The sequence below is a fragment of the Corylus avellana genome, chromosome ca4 (assembly GCF_901000735.1).
Source record: "Corylus avellana chromosome ca4, CavTom2PMs-1.0".
Taxonomy (NCBI): Eukaryota; Viridiplantae; Streptophyta; class Magnoliopsida; order Fagales; family Betulaceae; genus Corylus; species Corylus avellana.
Window position 1 is genome coordinate 36,409,918 of NC_081544.1, and position 19,614 is coordinate 36,429,531.

The 19,614-nt window shown below is 37.4% G+C and overlaps 3 protein-coding genes across 8 annotated transcripts; 1 reads left to right on the forward strand and 2 right to left on the reverse strand.

The window, feature by feature from the left end:
- Positions 1–285: 285 nt before the first annotated feature.
- Positions 286–2,105, forward strand: LOC132179244 (uncharacterized). 5 transcript variants are annotated; one of them, XM_059591916.1, is made up of 8 exons: positions 286–419; positions 495–654; positions 722–765; positions 849–959; positions 1,155–1,247; positions 1,331–1,437; positions 1,543–1,701; positions 1,927–2,105. In XM_059591916.1, the coding sequence occupies exons 1-7, from the start codon at positions 328–330 to the stop codon at positions 1,683–1,685; spliced, it is 750 nt and encodes a 249-aa protein (XP_059447899.1). In that variant the 5' UTR covers positions 286–327; the 3' UTR covers positions 1,686–1,701; positions 1,927–2,105. The 5 variants fall into 5 exon arrangements, with proteins under 5 accessions (XP_059447899.1, XP_059447900.1, XP_059447901.1 ...); XM_059591917.1 differs by having other exon boundaries at positions 495–612; XM_059591918.1 differs by lacking the exon at positions 849–959.
- Positions 2,106–2,305: 200 nt separating this feature from the next.
- On the reverse strand, positions 2,306–6,456 carry LOC132179452 (inactive leucine-rich repeat receptor-like protein kinase CORYNE). 2 transcript variants are annotated; one of them, XM_059592183.1, is made up of 4 exons: positions 5,901–6,456; positions 4,789–5,804; positions 4,140–4,457; positions 2,306–2,544 (listed from the first exon to the last, which is right to left on the reverse strand). In XM_059592183.1, the coding sequence occupies exons 2-3, from the start codon at positions 5,664–5,666 to the stop codon at positions 4,148–4,150; spliced, it is 1,188 nt and encodes a 395-aa protein (XP_059448166.1). In that variant the 5' UTR covers positions 5,667–5,804; positions 5,901–6,456; the 3' UTR covers positions 2,306–2,544; positions 4,140–4,147. The 2 variants fall into 2 exon arrangements, with proteins under 2 accessions (XP_059448166.1, XP_059448165.1); XM_059592182.1 differs by lacking the exon at positions 2,306–2,544 and having other exon boundaries at positions 4,069–4,457.
- Positions 6,457–7,840: 1,384 nt separating this feature from the next.
- Positions 7,841–18,526, reverse strand: LOC132179451 (ADP-ribosylation factor GTPase-activating protein AGD3). Its single transcript, XM_059592181.1, has 19 exons — positions 17,918–18,526; positions 16,949–17,025; positions 16,539–16,639; positions 16,268–16,338; positions 15,164–15,226; positions 14,348–14,392; positions 13,905–13,970; positions 13,744–13,791; positions 13,520–13,615; positions 13,395–13,436; positions 12,712–12,927; positions 12,459–12,590; positions 12,131–12,355; positions 11,875–11,961; positions 11,454–11,792; positions 10,144–10,289; positions 9,937–10,030; positions 8,634–9,124; positions 7,841–8,397 (listed from the first exon to the last, which is right to left on the reverse strand). The coding sequence occupies exons 1-19, from the start codon at positions 17,960–17,962 to the stop codon at positions 8,283–8,285; spliced, it is 2,499 nt and encodes an 832-aa protein (XP_059448164.1). The 5' UTR covers positions 17,963–18,526; the 3' UTR covers positions 7,841–8,282.
- Positions 18,527–19,614: the final 1,088 nt, after the last annotated feature.

The following is a 19,614-nucleotide window of genomic DNA, read 5'->3' on the forward strand; positions in this document are numbered from 1 at the left end:
GAACGCGGATGTGAATGCTCTGAGGGGCATGAGTTGTTTACTTACGGTTGGCAGCGATTGCGACCTCTAAGCTCACAAACCAAATTATCATGGGCTCCATGAAAACAGAAGGGGCCAGCTTTGAACTGAATCCACCTGGGTTTCCCCACTTTGCTGGCCCCAAAAACTGTGGCTTAGAAGCTCATTATTTGTTAGGCTCAAGGTGGGCTCAGAGACTCGAGTTTCAATAATTTGGGCCACGCGCGCGCGAACAGAAACACAAGCACAAGCCACAAAAGAAAGAAAAAGATTATTGGCAGTGACAGGGTTGAGCGTGTTTAGACGAATATGGTAGAGAGGTTCTTCTCCGTGAGGCAGGCGGACCGCCTCAACGACAACCAATCCGATCCAATTGCGCTTCTCTCCGGGCCTCCTTCCTGGTAAGTCCTATCATCTATCCATCTCTCTGAATGATTTGTCTTTGAATTCTCTCTGACTTATGCGTGGATTTGCAGCGGAAAGACCTCGTTGCTATTCCAGTTCGCATTCAACTCCGCGTCACAATGCAACCGCCACGTGGTGTTCATATGCAACCGGCGCAAGTTAGAAAGCAAACCCCCCTATCTCTCTCAGGTGCTTCTTAGTTCTGTCTTCTCTCACACAATTACAAACAAGGTACAAATTACTGTGTATTCTTCTTCTCTCACGCTTTCAATTCTGTTAATAAATATTTCATTTTCAGGGCATTGACCCGTCCTCGGATACCTTTCAGCGTATACAAATGAAGTAAGCAATCAAACCTTTTGAAGGAAAAAACCTTACTATATAGCAGTTTTTAATTCTGTTTAGAATTTTAAATGTTCTCAAAGATATGTGGACGATGAAGAAGGAATTAAAAATTACTTTGCTGCATTCCACCTGCATGATACATTTCCTGCAGCGGTTGTTGTCGATGATTTTGGAGACTTGTTTGTGGAAAGGTACGTATTTTGTTTATCATGTAAGAAAGTGCATAGGGAGATTTTGTATGTGTTAAACTAGTACATTTGTGAGTGATTAAGTCCACATCGCTTTTAATCACCAAAATGACCGATTGGTATAATATGATTGGATTAAAATCCTTAGGTTTTATCTAAATCTCCTTATTAGCCGATATTGCCTGTAAATTCTCAAAGGAGCTGCCAAGAGAAATATAACAATCCTCGCGGAAGAGACTTGGCAATGGTTCGGACTCTAGCTTTGTGTCACAACGCAGTTAATCATGCAAAGTGAGTGAACAATTTGACCATTATTAATGTTAACTTGTGTTGCTTAATTATTCCTCTGTGAGAAGTTGTATATATGGTGGTAGTAAGACGGGGCCTTGCAAGCTTCTGCTGTCAGACACACACCACGGAGACTCCCCGAGGCTGCTCTTCATCTACAAGAGATGGGTACCAGCCATTTTCACAATTAGAGGTTGGCTTGGTCGTTAAAAGGCACTCTTACTCTTGGGTTGTTTATTGATCCATCTTGTATGCTTTTACGCACGAGGTTGTATTGGGATTTTTGTGCTGCATGCAGGTGATGGCTCAGGATCGTTTTTTCTGATGAAAAGCAACAGCAGCTCGGGGAGTGGCAGCTCAGTGAGGACGAGAACTGCAAACTACTCCATCGCTCTGCAGTATCTGTTTTTGGAGGAGATCACCCAAGACAGTGAACTGTAATTGCATATATATCTAGGTAGTTTTTTCAGAGTACTCTCTGCTGAATGAACTGTACTGTGTTGCTGTCATTTTTTTTTAATTTTTTTTTATTTTTTTCAGTTTTTCTGTCGGCATTGTAACTTCTTATTCAGTAGAGACACTTAACTTTGTGATATTTACATCTTATTCTGCAATGTTTTTAAGCTTTTCCCTTTGGCATTGTAAAGGAAAAAAAGCTTAATATTTCTGGTGGCTTTCGCAGGTGAAATTGCTGCATCATAAGCCCAAGACTTGATGGCAGTTTCAAATATGTAAAACCTAAAAGTTGAAATTCTTCGCACCTATCTTTACCTATTGTTAAGAATATATTACTACACCTATAATTTTCTTAATTGTTTTGCTTTAATTGTAATGCACCCGCCCTTTAGTTGCGTTGCTTAATTGTTTTGCTATGTTTAATAGTTTTGCTTATATTTGTATATCTTGGTTTGTGCTTTTATATATTAGATTAGATTAGATTCCTTTAATTGAACAATGATATTTTTTGTGTGTGTGTGTCTCAATAGAATTATTGAGAGACAATAATTTTTTATTTTTTTTAAAAAAAGGGTCAAAGTTTTTCACTGCATCTGCATGCTCAACCAGAAAATTACGAGTGCGAGGCCTATGCGTGGCATTTGTGGAGAGGTGAGCAATCACATTGACAGCTGTAAGGGGATAACTAACAGTTGATTTTGCTCCCCACGCTTTTTTAAATAAAATCTTTAGGAGCATGCAACACTTTTTGGCCCCAGGTGCATGACCTCTCTGAGTACCCTTAGCAGTCAGTCAGCATCCCCACCACATGCCTTTTCTCAGACTTTTCATGCTCCGTAGGCATCTACACCGCATGAGGATACATTTTGTCACACGCTTTAGGCAAGACAAACTAAATTATTTGTATTGTTTCTTTTACCACTTGCATAAACACAAACTTAACACCCAAAAAAGCTTTAAAACAAAAATTTGAAGGCAAGATGAACGCTTTAAGAACGGCTGTTAGGACTCATATTGATCTGGTCATTTGAAATCACCATCAAAAGCTAGTGCATTAGCTTAAGCCATTCCTCACATTTCCCCTTTGAAACTTGTGTTAGTTCTGGGCACTATTAGATCATAGCTTTAGCTGTGCAATACCCAAATGCAATACACTTTATTTGGGCCATTCATGGCTGCAGAAGTGGTTTGGCACCCAAAACCGGCCTCTATGGGAGGCCAAACCACCCCTTGACCAAAAGAGTGATTCGGTCACCCCAAACTAGCAAATAGGAGTGGCCACCAATGGGGTGGTTTGGCAACCCCAACTCCAACCCTCCTTTTGTTTTTCTTTTTAATTTACTATCACAATTTGGACCGTCCATTTGGTCAAATAAAATGTAATGCACTGGATCTCAATCCAGGCTATCCAGCTAAAAAAGCACCAGTTCAGAAGTTACTGACACCCATGTTGGAACAACTAAATGTTGTTCTCTGTTGAACATAAAAGCTAGTAATGTTGCACCAAAACCAGAAAGGTGTCACAAAGATGCAACAGAATATTGTACTCAATCCAATTGCTAATGGGAAGTAAGTGAAGTTATTCTAGTGTAACGTAACACAAAAGAGACAATTTTGTTTTCAAGAGCCATCAAAAAAATACATTCTAACAAATCACCTAGAGTCTGTTTGGAATTGCATTTGAAAGTCTTAAAAGTGCCTTTAATACTCAAAAAGCTCGTTTGAAGAAAAAAATATTTGTTTGGTAAAAAAATTAAAAGCACTTTTAAGGATCCAAAAAGCCTAAAAATAACCAAAACGTACTTTTGGTAAAAGCTTAAAAATGAAGTTTTTGCCCAAAAACATTTTTTGACTTAAAAACTCTATTTCTAAAACACAATTCCAAACAAACTCCTAGTATGTTATAGATAAAGTGGAGAGGAGTTTCAGTTGGATGACACAACATGATATTTTAGAGGTCTGAACGCAGCCTACAAGGCATAAGCAGATTCCATATGGTAAGTTGGTCATAAAGCAAAAGGCAAAAATAAAGAGAATTGCCTAATTTTAAGTTAAAAAGGACTCGTGATTCCCAAAAAGTGATGTCCAATAAAGACAGCCACCCAAACCCCACCATCATTAGAATGTAAAAGCATAATAATGCAAATGTCCCCGCATCATTATCTGATCAAACAGTCACCTCTTGAATACCAGCTTCCTCACTAAAAATATATCAGTTATGTACAGAGCTCCGTATGATCATACAGATATGGAAAAGAGGCAAGAAAGAAGCAAAACAATACAAAATGCAGCAATCACAACCACAACACCATGACAAATTTGCAGTTTGTAAGAGAGATTACTCCACATGTATTGCAAACTAGATCCCTAAAAGCAAAATTCCAATAATTCCAATTTCCAAATTCTACAGAAACTGAAGATTCAATGGTTTATACTTACAATTTCCTTCAAAAACTGTGCAGTTGGGTTAGCATGTGAACAAGCTCATCACTGGAAGGCCTGTCTGCAGGACAATCAGATAGGCAAACAACAGCTATTCTCACTGCCATCAGCATCTCATCCTCCTCCCCTTCTTCCCCAAGAATACTCCTGTCTAGTGCTTCTCGTGCCTCCCCTGCTTGCTGCAAATGCCGGAGCCACTGTCCCAAACTCCCCCTGCCAACCGGTTCTCTAAATAATGGATCAGTAGGGTCTCTACCAGTTAACAGAACACCCAATATCATCCCAAAACTGAAAACATCGCTCTTATCAGTATACCTGTTTCAAATGGAAATCTAATGGTCAGTTGCAACCAAAATACTTATGGATAACTAGAGGTCCTCTCAACAACAATTATTTACAAACATTGGGGGGGAAAATTCAACTTCACCGTAGCTACTAGAATCTAACTTGGTAATTTCAACAGCAGAAAAAACACCCATTTGAGGTCTAGAATGTTTAAAGAAACAAGATGATCTTTTTTCTTGTAGCAATCAAATTAACAGAGAAAGGACTACTTGTTGAATTAATTGCTCATCACTACTACAACATGGAGAATTGCAGAGAAATTTCTACAAATCTTTTAAATCATTAAAATTAATGTTATTACCTGCAATCTCGGACAGACTCTGGGGCATTGTAGCCAGATGTTGCTCTATCCAAGTGGGGTATGAGCTTAGCCAACCCACAATCTCCCAACCTGGGTTGAAACTCGGCGTCCAACATCACATTGGTAGATTTCAAGTTATAGTGAAGAACCTGAGGATCACACTCAAAATGAAGATACTGAAGCCCCTTCACAACCCCAACCGCAATCCTAAGGCGCACCTCCCATCCAAGCTGCAACTGATTATCTCTAACTCTATGCATAGCATCCTCAAGACTCCCGCCCGGGACATAATCATAGACCAAAGAGAATCCACCGCCAGCCCCGCGAACATAAGCCCTTAGGCTCATCAAATTTCTGTGTCTCAAACCGGCAAGCATTTCCAGCTCCTGCTGTATCTTTCTCTTCACCGACCTCTCCGGTGAACCGCCCTCAAACGGTTCGAGCCTCTTGACGGCGATTATAAGCCCGTTGTCGAGCACGGTCCGGTAGTATTTACCGTTGGGGCTTGACCCCAGCAAGTGGTTCTCATTGGCGAGAGCAGCTTGGAGCGTCTTGGGGTCGATTTTGGGAGAGAATATGACGGGGCCTTTGAGAAGTGGGGTTCGGTTGAGGTACCGGACGAAGCTGCGGACTATGAGAGCGAAGACGAAAGCACCAACCAAACCGGTTACTGCTCCTAGTGTAACGCTGACAAGAATTCTTCTGAGTCCGTTTTGGTATTTGGGCGGCGAAGGCTCGGAGGAGATGTGCTTTGTGGTTCTCTCTTGGCAGTACCCAGTGGTGTAGTGAAAGCAGAATGAAACCAACAGCAAAAGAAGAGTAACGAGTTTGTTGTTGCAAACGTAGAGGGTGTATCTGTATCTTCTTCTTTTCTCCATTCTTTTGTGCGCTAAGCCACAAATCTCAGAACCCAGGGAGAGAGGAGAGAGAGAAAGAGGGAGCTTTAAGCTATATGCCTTGAAATGTATATGTTCAAGGTGCAAAATTAGCTAATGGCTTTTCAGCATCCCGGGAGCCTGAGAATGAAAATGAGAAAACCTCAAACGCTCACAAAATATATTTTTAGGTCCCTCCTCTAATTAAGATGCATGAAAAACAGAGAAAAATCCTACCTTCAAGTTGAGCCCTCAAAGGGCTTCAACCCATCAGAGAAGCTTCGATGTGCTTGAGACTGGCGCGCATATCAGATTAAAAGAAAGAACGAATTTTGAATGAAAAATCTCAGAAGAAAGACGCAAAGAATCATTTCGTCATCGATTCCCATCTTTTTCTCACTCACCCGAAAAAATTCTTTTACTTATCCGAGCTTGAATGTGAATCTTTTACCTCTAAAATTCCACTCTTCACCATCAAATAAGAGGTGTGGTTACTTTAATAGCCCCAAGTAAAGACACCCAGAAATTATTATTTTCCCTGTTAAAAAATTTGCAACCTCCTCAAAAATGCAAGACCCGGAAATAAATTTTTTATTATTATATCTTTTTTTTCTTGTTAGGATTAGCAAAAGCTCAAAGACTCGCAGATTCAAAGTCAGACAGATTTTCAGTAAGTAAACCTAACCCAGCGACTTGTTATCCTCACAACATGTTCTACCATCGCTGTCCTTGAAAACTCGAAACACAAACAAAACCCAATGAGAATTGGGTACCTCTCTCTCTCTCTCTGTCTGACTGTCTCTGTGTCTCTGCCTGACCATTCCTCTGTGGACAAAACTGGGTTCCCGCCTTTCGGAGAGACACATTACTGAAGTGGGGTCCAGTGCCACGTTGGCGGAAGGCATTGCTCGCGTCGCTATCACGAGGGGGGGCGAAAGCAAGAGACATCGAGCTGTGTGCAAGAAGCTAGACGAGGTGAGGGATCCCCGCCGTTGGTTTAGGTTGGGATGAGATCGGAACCGTTGATTGGGGAACCACGGGAATTTGTGCTAATGTGGCTTTTTGTGATTATAGAAATGCCACCGTCTTATCGCGTGGATTAGCAACGTTTTTCACTTTTCTCATCGAATAATTGCTTTTCCCTTCTCTTTTCTTCGTTGCCCAAATAATTAAAAATAAAAAAAATAAAAAAATTCTTTTCTTTTTTATTTTTAAACTGAATTATGAAGAATTTTTTAAGCCTTTATCTTTTCTTTGTGTCCCGGTAGGGTATGGGGACGAGTGAAAGGCCAACACGTGTGCACGTGTGGGCTTTTTGAACAGGGAAATGCACTGTAGCAGAGCTTTTTACAATGCTTTTACCTCGAGCCTCACGGGCATTCTCGCCTTATTCCCCACAGTTTTTACCATCATGATGTCGGGCCCCACGCCCATCCCGCAATGAACGAATTTCGTTTTTTTTTTTTTTTTATCTCCTGCTCTGTTTTTATGAACGGAATATATCAGTATCACCATCATTAACCACATTGTTGTGCAGTTGTGCTTCTACTAAGAAGTGGCGTGGCCCCCATCTCCCTTACTTCATTGCTTCATTGAAGCGTATATACTTCTCTTTGCACTAAATACCGAAATATACAAGGAAGTGAGAGTCAGGCCAGTTCTCGCTAAGTATATGTTGTATACTTATATTTGTCTCATAATTTTAAATAGAATACGATAAGAACATTAAACTGAAGGGAAGAAAAAGGAAGATATACTGATATACATAAAGTGAAGCCGAGGATTTAGACCATTTTATAAAATGAGAAAAAGAGAAGGACAATATGGTTTCAGGGAAAATTAAAAAAAAGAAAAAAAGACGAAAGGAGTATGGTACTCATTTCCATAATGGACAAGATTCTTTACATTTCAAGTGAAATTATATATATATATATATAATGTCAACATATTCACCAGGTGAGATGTAGAGGATCTTGTTCTTTGTCATGGGGAACCCAGCGGCCAACTTGTCCAACTATGGTGACCTCTGCACAAGGCCACCCACGTTGCCCCATCATTTTCGTGAAAAATTGTTACAAGCATACAGGAGCTTTTACAAGTAAAAATAAATAAAACCCAGAAGCGGATAGTTTGCATAAACGAGCATATAAAGTAACACTATTTGTGCATCCAAAGACTTATAGCCACAATAAAGCTTCATTAAAAGAAACCAATGTACAAATGCACAATGCACTAAACTAAAATCATCATAGCTTCATTTTTTCTTTTTTCTTTTTTGGTAAAGTTAAATCATCACAGCTTCACCAAAGCGGAAGCAAACAAACTGAATAAACAAAAATACATGACATTACCAAGCCCTTTGGCTCATGGATATAAGTGCACTTCACTCTGATCAAAGGGGCCTTCTTAAATTACAAGCCTGCACACTCCCATGGGGCAGGCACGCCAACCTACCACTCCTCTAAATCTTCGAAAAACACTGGTGACATTTCCTTCAATGGAGAACCAGCTCTCAAATTTATGAGATATAATTATACAAAATGCAATACCATCATATCTTTCTCTTAACACTGTCCAGCTTTAATGTATTTGGCCTTCAGTAATATCTTGTTTCAGAATCTATCCATTTGAGTCCGCTAATAAAGCAATGACTTCACCATCATCAAAGTTTGACTCTACTGCTACCTCAAATGGGTTTTTACCTTCACCATTTACAGCCCGTGGATTAGCTCCCCTGCACATAAAAAAGTTGAAAAATATAATGCGATAAAATAAAAAATAAAACATCAACAAAAAATCACACGCACATATATTTGAATATAGAGACTGGCAACCTAAGAAAAAACTGTGAAAAGAATACTGCAACTATAACCATGATGTAGCAATGATTTTAGCCACCATCCCTAAAGGAAAAAGAAAAAGAAAAGCGCTAAAAGCTAAAAGCTAAAATCTAAGGACCATAAAAGTCACCTTGTAAGAAGCAATTTCACAGATGTGGTTCTGCCTTTGAGAATGCAGCGGTGTAGTGGCGTTTGACCTCTTGAATCAGTTGCATTTATATGTGCACCATACTGTAGGAGGAGTTCTATCATGCCAATGTCTGTAGTTTCACAAGCAAGGTGAAGCAGGGTGCACCCATCTAGATCCTCCAAGGTCTGGCCTTCAGTTGTGCCTGCCAAGTTTGTAGAGCTAGTGGAGGACCTTTCCAATGAATCCACTGTGAAGCTGCTAGAACTGTTGTCAAGGCTGGTCTGCTCGTGCAATAGCATTGCTTTGGCAAGGGTTATAGAAGAGACAAAAGATGTTTGCTCGTATACAGCATTAACATCTGCTTCAGAATTCACTATGTGACGATATACAGCTTTCTTGTCATTAGCACGCACACCCTCCCAGATTTGTTGTGCCACTAAGTGAGGATATTGATTGTCTTTTGGCTTACGAACAAAAATCTTTTCTGCATACTGTAATCAAAAGAAAACATCTGTCACTTGAAAATTTCTGCAGCAGTCTGAAAGACTTAGCAAGTAGCATATGGCGCATAAGATTAGTAATCCACACAAAAAAAAAGAGATGTTTGAAAATTTTCAAATATCGGTATTGCATCTTGAAAACTGCTGGGAGATTATCAGGGAGAAGAACAGCATGCAATATGTTGTGTAGGACTTCTCTTTAACTCCCTGTACTTTGGTTAGAGAGAAAAATCTAGTTCTCTCTCTCTCTCAAGGACACCCACCCACCCACGAACTCAATAGTCACTAGGAAACAGTAATGCCCACGATCCTCGATTCACTAAACTACTAAGCATCTGTCAACCTACAGATTTAATTCTGCAATCCTGCACTATCTGCAGACTGCAGCTATTACTCTGCACAAATGATTTCATCTCACTAACTCATCATTCAGAAACCAAAAATACAAGCTGAAGTGGGTTCATAGTATTATACTGCTCTTATCAACATCTTAAGAGTGAATCCTAACTATTTTCTTATCTTTCCAGTTCTCAGAGATCAACAATTAGTTGTAGCTAATGTCTTAAAACTAATGACTTGTCTAGTAAACCCTCTATTCCAAAACATAAATAGTCACGCATTTCTATCATAGTGCACAAATTGTCAGCAACTACATATGATACAGATGTAATTACCGGCATTCACAGGAAAAGTGTAAACAATCACTGAACATATCTTATCTACATAGGCCACATGCAATTATCTTCAGGTGAAAGAGAATGACTTAAACAAAAAGATCATAATAGAAGACTAAATTGTCACACCTTTGCATGGATGAACTTCTCCTTCACTGATATAGAATCAGCATGACTGGGTTTACTGATAAAAATCAGCTGTGGCTTATCAGACTTGTAAAGGCTTCAGAAACAGAAAATAATAAGTGGGTGTTAGCCACACCAATCAAAAGAAGAATAATATATTTCTGTGGGGTTGAAACAATCCAATTTCAATCATTATTAGAGATTCTTTACCCTGCAGGGACGAGATCAAGCTGAAAAGCACTTCTTGATTGCAATAGTTCCTCCCATACTGAATTGGCAAAGGCATTGCCCAGAGACTGAAACAAACTTATAACAGAAGGATCCCACACTTTGACATCCAGAGTAAGAGACCGTACCTGAAATAGCAATCAACACAAGAACAAAAGGTGCACAAATGAGCACTGTATAAACATCATCACCAAATGGAATCTTATCCAACTGTTAAAAAAAGAAGAAGAAGAAGAAGACGAAGATATCATGAAATTAAATAGGAGTATGGCCCAACAAAAAGTCAATAAGAAAAACCAACAATTCCCACCAAATGACAGACTCAATATGAGATTCTCCATTTACCCATACATTGGATCATGCACGCCAATGTTATCATGCACAATACAGAGCCCAGTAATTGCATTGGCAGAAAGTTTCAGAGCTTCTTCTTAAGAAAGAAAGTTGGGAGAAAAATTAATCATCTATTGAATATTTAATAGTTCCCACAAAAATTGAGTAGTTAAAAAATGTTTTATATACAAATAAAAATTCATTATCTTTGGAAACTTCAAAAAAATAAAAGTAGTAAGAGTACACCACATAAAACAATATGAATCCAGACAAAGTCCTAAGATGTAACTCCTGGGAATCTGAGACTGTCAATGCAGAGGAGTAATCTTGGAAGGATGGAGATGGGTAGGAAGGAAAAGGGAAGGAAGCATAAAATAAGAAAAAACTTGTTTTTTTGTGACAGAAAATACAAATTATGGACCCAAGTAGCTATGATTGAGGCTTGATACATATCTTGGAAGCATAATAAACTAAATTCAACAACTCTTAATCTATGAACCTTCTATTAAGATGATACAAGAAGCTGATTTATTAGTTTTAAGGCAAGCACATAAAATTTTGAATGAGACAGACTTGCAGGCAATTTCTGCAGTCAAATCACAGAACAGCACTAGTACGTCTAAAGATGACCACATGCAATAGGCTCTCTAACCCATCAAAGATTCTTAAAAATGCAAAGACTAGATAAAGCAGGACACCACCAATTTGTTTTTAGGATCATTCAACTATGTTCACTATAACTCTCCAATAGAAGCTTATCTATAAAATTAAATGATAACTGAAAGAAATTGTAATTCATATGCTATTTTTATGCATATGTTCATCAGTCATCATCCATCTAAACCTCTTATAAAGACATCTAAACGTCGGTCAAAATAGAACATTGTCTGTCCAAGAAGCAAGCATGCTCATAGAGAACATGTAAAAGTACGAGTATATCTCTAACATATAGAATTTACCTTCGATATGTGTACCCCGAGATTACGGTGAACACCAGAACATTCAATACAAACAAGAACACCAAGATTTAATGATGCCCAATCTGGTTCGGGGGCACCGCAATCGGCACATTTATCATTTCCACATACTCTTCGCAATACATCGATTGGCTTCTCAATTTTTACACAGGATCGTTGTGGTTGCATACTTCTCATTGGGCGCTCAGAATGTGCAGTAGCAGGGCCCCTCTCGGATGTATATTCTTCAACTGTGCAGTGATCAAAGTCAGAACTTTCAAAAGAACTACTCTCACTTGCAGAGCGATGATGACTGCTTCCCATTGGACTAGCAGGCAGACACTGTCATATGGTGGAAACTTCAATCATCAAAACAACGATGAATATAATTGGCCACAATCATCAAATTGTTTTTAGAAATTACCCTCTCAGGAGCTTGAGAACTAAGTAATGAAGCTATGACCCCTGTGATCTTTTCAATCCAATCCATTTGATCCAGTGCACTCTCTGCCTGCACTGACAAGCATAAATAAATGTTATTGAGGATCTATTACCAAACATTAACCCTCAGCAGTACCCCATCTTCTTGGCAGAATCATCCAGCAAGTTAGTTTCTGATGCTTTAAATTCCATGAAAGAAAATCTGAACCCACAAGGACATGCTACCCCTCAAGTCATACCTGCAAAGTGTAGTTCTTTGTTGGTGAAATGATCCTGAAGCAAAACCGAAGATCTGACTGGTCAGCATCAACTTTGATTGTTGACGTAAGCAGGTTTACTGTGTGATGAGCAACAGATTTCTCATCGTGTACTCCACCATGATAATGAGAGGAAAGCCACCGACTCAGCAGTCCAGAACCAAGCTCAGAACTATTCCTCTGACCAGAAAGTTGACTGCTAGAGCCCTAAAAGATATACCCAAACACAAGCATGAAAGGTAAAAGTTGATGCCAAGCAGAGACTTGAACCCACATGTAGCCTGACTTAGATTATAAACAAGGTACTTACAGATGATTTGCTGCACTGTTTGCGATAGTAATACAGCATTCCACGGCTATCAAGAACAAAAAACCTTCTTTTCCAGTCACCCCTTAAGTTTGAGGAACGCTTTGAGAGATAACCTTGTCGAATGGTTTGAACCTGAGACATTTCTTACAGCATTAGATGTATATAGAGACAACTAGAAAGATGAGAAAACTCAATTTGTAAAACAAAGATAGTTTTATAGATAGAGCTTCTTGATAAATTAAAAAATATAAACCTTTCCCTTTGCAGCAGACTGCATAACCGCCTCTATCATTTTGTGTGAACTTCTACCAATGGCTTGTATACCATCTCCATTAGGAGATCCATTTGTACCATTGGAAGACCACCTACTCTCTCGATCCACCTGCCTTTTATAATCTTGCATCCTCTCATTAAGAGCGGCCTGCTCATAGTTAGACCTTTCTCTCGACTGTTGTGCATAAGTCAAAACCTGCAAAACAACAATAAATCTCAAATTTCAAATTTCAACAATAAACTTCACCTAGACAATATTTAACACGAGAAACATTAGAGTTCTCTCAGCTTATCAACCCAAGCCCATTCCCCACTATCTTGGGTTGGCCACTTCAAATTTTTTCTTGCCAATCCGGTCCTCCTAGAGCCATATTCATACAGCACTGGTACATCAACAATCCCAACTTGTAGAACATTATTTTTATTTATTTTTTAATTTTGGATGGTAAATCCTTAGAGATGTTTATACCATTTTGTTGACACAGCACGGGCTATATAGCAATGATGTGCTTTCCATTAAACTTCAAATCATTGAAAATGACTAATTATCAAAAGCAGATCTTTTACAAAGGACAAATAACCAAATTACAATTATTGTAATAGACCATAACGCCGATATTAACATATCTGCTTCCAATATAAACGCAAATGTAAACAGCAAACCTGATTAATGTATGGCTCCATTTGATGCAACAACTCATATCCCTACATATAGTAAAATAATCAAGATAAGCACATATAGGACAAAGAATGTGGAAAGGGCAGAAAGTTCCTGCCATGTCATCTACCTGTTTGAAGTATCGAAGGTGTGCATCCATCGTCCCACTGACTGCTTCCAAAAATTCGAACCTCTTTTTCGCTTCAACATTAGAAAGAGCAGTTACCTGGACAGAGTGACCAAAATTATAAATAAAACCCTGGGTGTCACTATCACAACATTGAGTAGCTGAATTTCAGAGGTCAGATAAAGGTTCATTTTTAGTAGAACAAGCATACCAAGAAATTTACTTACCAAATTGAAGCGAGCTTGCTCAAATATAGACCTTGCATTATGAAGCTCCTGGAATTTCTCCAAACTATATTAGAAAATTGAATGGAAGATTCCAGTACCATGACAATTCTACAGATAAGAATATGGAGATAAATAAACTAACAATTAATATTGCATGATACCTCCTCTAAAATAATTGCTACATCGGACTTTGTGCCTTTCCTCAGTGACAGAAACTTTTCACGAGCCTGTAGCATTATGAGCATAGTATAACAAAGCAGACATTACTTCCATATCAATAGTACATTGGTCATTCATCTCAAAACATCCATGAGATAACCAAAACCATGGTGAAATTATTGAAAGGAGGTGGCAGGTTTAGGCTTTTGTTGCTGTTTTAATATGCATAATCCAGATTTATTAATCAGTATAGTTATAATGTCGCTTTAAGAAAATTGCTGCAAATTCAAGATGCAAGGTTTCAGGTTCACACTATACTAACTAAAGTGTTTTGCAACACTATATTCTATCAATGGAAGGGTAACCCATGACAAGCTTTTCCTGATATGTATGCAAATGGCATCAACTAGAATGACCAATTAAGAATTTAAGATGAGGGATGCACCTGGTCATAAACCATACTAGCCTTGTCAAAACGCTTCCGTGCTTCCTGCACTAAGAGAAGATCCCTTAAAACCAATTTTGCAACAATAAATATTAAAAATCAGTGCAAAGATTTTCTTTCACAAAAATGTCACACTTAGAAGGACATCTCAATATGATGAGTGACATATGCTTGAAAAGGAAATCAGAACCCATGGCATAAATTGCTTGTAACTAGAAAATACTATATGGAAAAATGGTAGTCACAGCATAACTGGACGCAATTTTCTGCATGGACTAAGAGCTTCTCACGTGAAGTAAGACCCAAAGAATTTTCATTTCAACCAGCAAATGGGGATATGTGCATGTCAGTATCTATGAATGTAGTGCACCACCTGACTAAATAGCTGGCCTTGCATTCAATATTATTCATAAAAGAATAGAATAAACATTAAAGTTTCAAGTCAGCTTTCAGGACACTCTTGTCAACTCTTCTTCAGTAGAAAATTTTATGGAAGATGAAAAATCTCTTCATCCTAACCAGTGGGAGACCATATGCCCCCCACCTCCCAAAGGACAAAAAAATGCAGTCCAAGTGGTCAACAATGAGGTAGACATTATAACATTACTACTCATCGCATATGCAGTGGAAGCAATGGAGAGATTGAGGCCCTTCTGATAAACAGCTAAAAGTGACCGCTGAGAAATATAAAATTGCATTTGGACATCAAAGTTCTGTTGTCATACTTAAACTTATACCATATCAGAATTGATACCTCATAAAGAGTTATTACAATATACTTCTAATATGCAATAAAAATTAGGCAATTAACAGTACCTTGACCTCATGCAAATCAATATTGACAAACTGCAATAATCTGTCGTTTAGCATATGCTCAACCTGCGAGAGAGAGAGAGAGAGAGAGGAACAATCAAAATATGTCAACCAAAAAAAGGAAAAAAATAACTTCTTACTGACCCAAAGAAATATAAATTATTCGAGTGGGGGGGGGTGGGGAAGAGGAAAAAATTCTCCCAGATAGCAACATTTATGAAAAAGTATTATGTTCAGATATTTAAGCCTGATATCAATGTGGTCACAACTATTTAGAAATTAGTAAATTAAGCAGTAAGCGCACAACCACCAAATTCTTCCTCCTTTTCTCTTTTCCTGTAACAAGTGAAAAACTCAAAATGTGGCTTATAATAGAGACAACAAAGTTATTACATAGACTCACCCCACTAAGTAAGAAAGAATGTGCGACAAAGCCACTTTCAACCATCCATCATGCTATATGACAACTCCCTTTAGAATTCTCTTTGATGGTTCTTAAATTGCAATATAAGGACGATTGCAAGAAGAATAGAAAATAAAGAAAAATACAGCTTCTTATACAATTTTTTTTTTTTTTTTTGGATAAGCAAATACAGCTTCTTATACATGTAAACAGGACTTATTTTTTAAAGGTACAAGCTTAGCTTTCTTTTTATATGAGAAAAGATAACAAGTTGAAGTGCTGCTGCAAGATTCCAAGTTTTCTATTATCTTTCCTCTTGACTTCATGAATGTCAAGATGAGCATTAAAAAAAAGCGTTAATGACATCAGCCAGTAGGTATGGACAATACGTCATAAACATTTTGAAGTTTAGTTTGCTCTCCTCAAGTCAAACTAATAAAAGAGAAAGAACAAAAGGTAGAGATGAGGTAGCATCTTTGGGAAATTCAATGCACCATGAGCCAGAACAGTTGGAAACTCACCAAGAAGCATGTACAGGAGCTAGTATTGGAGTGTACTAAGAAACATCATAACTCATATTCTGGCAATGGCAGTCAAATCAACATTGGCTTGATTTAACAGGAAATTAATTATGATAGAACAACAAGTTCAAGAAATTACAAGTTCTGAAAGCGGAAAAAATAATTCAGAATTTTTATTTTTACCTGGGACCGGAGAACTTCCTTGTATGTTCCAATTTCTCTCAACGCAATAGTAAATTTGGTCATTACAGGACCTGTAGAAGCAGATGGAAATTCAGTAAAAAGCATAAACTGCATTTTGAGAGCCACGAATACCGCATATTCCAGTCATATGGTGTAATTGCAAACATTGTCAATGTAAATAACATAAGTGATTGGAGCATCCACAAAATTTAAATTAACAAAAGAGCCAAGTTAAGAACCATTTTATTCCAGCATAAACAAATTGACATACCTCCAAAAGCCAAACTAATTGGATCATTATGCCCTCCACCAAAAGTTTCTAGTGCACTAGCAAAAGCAATGTCCCCATCATATCCCTCACCAAGTCCTTCACTGTGAGAGGAAAAACATATGCAATTAGAACCCACACAAACCAAAAGTCCATAGGATAACAAAATACTGGTTTGATGCAATAAAAAACACGAGGAATTGTCATTGGAAACTGCTTGAAAAATGTTATTTTCATGGTGGCAAATGAAATCAATGTAGAGATTCTAATTTACTCTGTCAACATTGTAATTCAAAATGCTAGCAACAGCTAGATGATACATACACTCTGAGAACTTTCTATAATGTGAAAATAGATCTTGAATTAAAGTATTGATGAATAATATAGAAACACTTTTATAAGTGTATACATACGTATATTTTCGACATCCTTTGTAAAACTTTAAACTTCTCTCCCTTAATGATTCAGCACTTTCCTCCAAGCTTTGTATCTGTTTAGCAAGAAGACACCAATAAGCCACAACACTTCAGTGCAGTGTATCAAACATGAACGCAATAGCGTCCAACAAATAATTTCAACCATAGCAAATCGAAATCAGCTGATACAAATATGTTATCCATATCTGGCATGGATACTATGACAACAGGGACATTTAATTTATCATGTTGGTGTCTTCAGCAACCAGTAGCGATTTGCTTAGAGTGAGGAACAATACAAACAGGAAAGATGGCACAAAGGTTATACGTAGTAGTCTTTTATTTCAGTTTCACAAACAATAAAGAGTGTTTCCTCACCTAGCTCAACTCAACTAAACGTTAAAATTAACTACATAGGTCAGCAACAATAGTTCGTCCAAGTTATCAATAAACAAAACTTCAGAAGGAGAGTAACCAACTCAAAGTCTAATTGCATAGTATTTGAAGCTTCAGAGATAAGGAAGTAGGATTCATACGGTGGGTTTTTAAAATGCCTCAAAGAAGTAACATAATTCGGCCTAAACATGTTAGCATTATATATTTTTATTAATAATAAGAAAACCCATAAAATTCACAACCGAGAAATGAAAAATCTGATTTCCATAAAATGTCCAACTAGTTAGCAATTATGGACAGTGACAATCAAGAAAACTACAAACTCTACAACCATAGCTCTCCTATTATTCATATTTGTTTAATTAATGAAACTTTCCTTACAACTTTCAAACTTCAAACCATTGGTATGCAGCAAACCTCCAATTAAGTGAAAACTCCCGAAGTTTCATTTCTCTTTCTAATTGTTCACAGCAACCAAACAGAGCTTGGAAAGTTCTCTTTTCTAATGCACAAATTTAAGATAATCAACCAGAGCATGCATAGCGAGAGAGACAGAGAAATAGAGAGGACCTGCTTGCGAAACATAGGAGAGTCATCGAGCTTTGCGAAATGCATTTTTTGATACCACGATTCTTGAGCTTCTTGGCGCTAATTATTAATTACCATTACATCCGAAGCTCGATCTTCGTTAATCAAATCTCATAACCGCCACGAAGAAGCGTGAATCCGAACGAGATCTCGCATTTCACTCGCATCTTGATCGCCATTCAACCAAGACCAAGAAAATAAACAGCAAATAAAAGAATCACCTCCAGTACTCGAAATTACAGCCCTGAAACAAATACGAGCTCGATTTACATGAATTTCACACCCACTGACGCTAACGAGAAGAGCGGCTTCGGGAGCTCCAATTTTTTTTTTCTTTTGCTTTCTTTTTTTTTCTTTTCCTTTTTAGTTTTTAGCTTTTGGTTTCAAAACCCTAGAAGAGACCAGAATAAGAAACCCTAGGAAGTGCAGGAAAACGTGAAGGTTGGATTAGCGGTATATTTAGAGACAGTGTTTATTGGGAATTGAATGGGGATCGGTTAGGAAATTTGAATTAACCTGAAAATGTCGAAACCACATGTGTGTGAGACAGGCACAGACATAGATAAAAGCGAAACACACTCACAGCCTTTTTCTGTTTCTTCTTCACCCCAACTTTCTTTTTCTTTTCTTTTTTTTTTTTTTTTTTGTTTCTTCCGTTTTTAATTTACTGCTTTACATAAACAGATGCGTAAGTGAATCGTGCAAAACTACGTCGTTTGGTCGTTTAATACACGGACAGAAGGTGGAGATCCATTGAGAAGCGGCGTCGTTTGAGTTACCTGAAGCATATACATCATGGTTGTCTCACTCTCATTCATGGTACAGAAAATCCGCTCTTCAAGTCTCTGACAGTGGTAGCCTTTTAGGGTGATGAGAAACAACGAAGACCAGTCTCACCACTGCCCAATCTGGGCGCGTGTACTGAAACAATAAGCAGAAACTAATGGCTTAGTTTTCTCATCATTCCGAGTAAGCGGAGACTAATGTTAGAGCATTTCCATCAAACTTTTTAAATTTTTTTAAAATTTAACTTTGAAAATATTTTTTTATTTAATTAGCCACTTTTTAAAATTATCAAATATCAAACTCTCTAAATATTTATCTACTTTAACTAAATATTATTTTTTATTAATAAATGTAATTACCATGAAATTCACTCAATCACTCACATGAAATTTCATGTGAGAGATTTACAAAAATGCCACCCTAACAATTAAAATAATATTAAAAAATAAATAGCTTTGGCTTTTTGTATCTTTATATTTGGAGATGAGTTAAATTTAACTTCAGATAAAGAGTTTGATAAATAATATTTTTTTTGTGGATTTTATTAAAAATTTAGAGAAATGTTAAATATGAAGAGCTTGATGGGGATGCTCTTATTATCTGATTATTATCTGCCACATATATTTATATATATATATATATATATATAGAATGATCTAAATAAAGTGACATGGGTATATTATTGGATGCTGAAAAATTTAATCTAAACAAAAAAATAATTTCTCTTTATTTTACTTAAAATTAAAAGAATCTTATTCATTTCTGACAGGCTAAGAAAAAAATAAACTAATAACTAAGTGAAAGGGTGATTGATTCATAATTTAATTTAAATATATATGTGTGAATTTAACTTTAAGTTATTAAATAATTTAAATGTTGCACCAGATAATAAT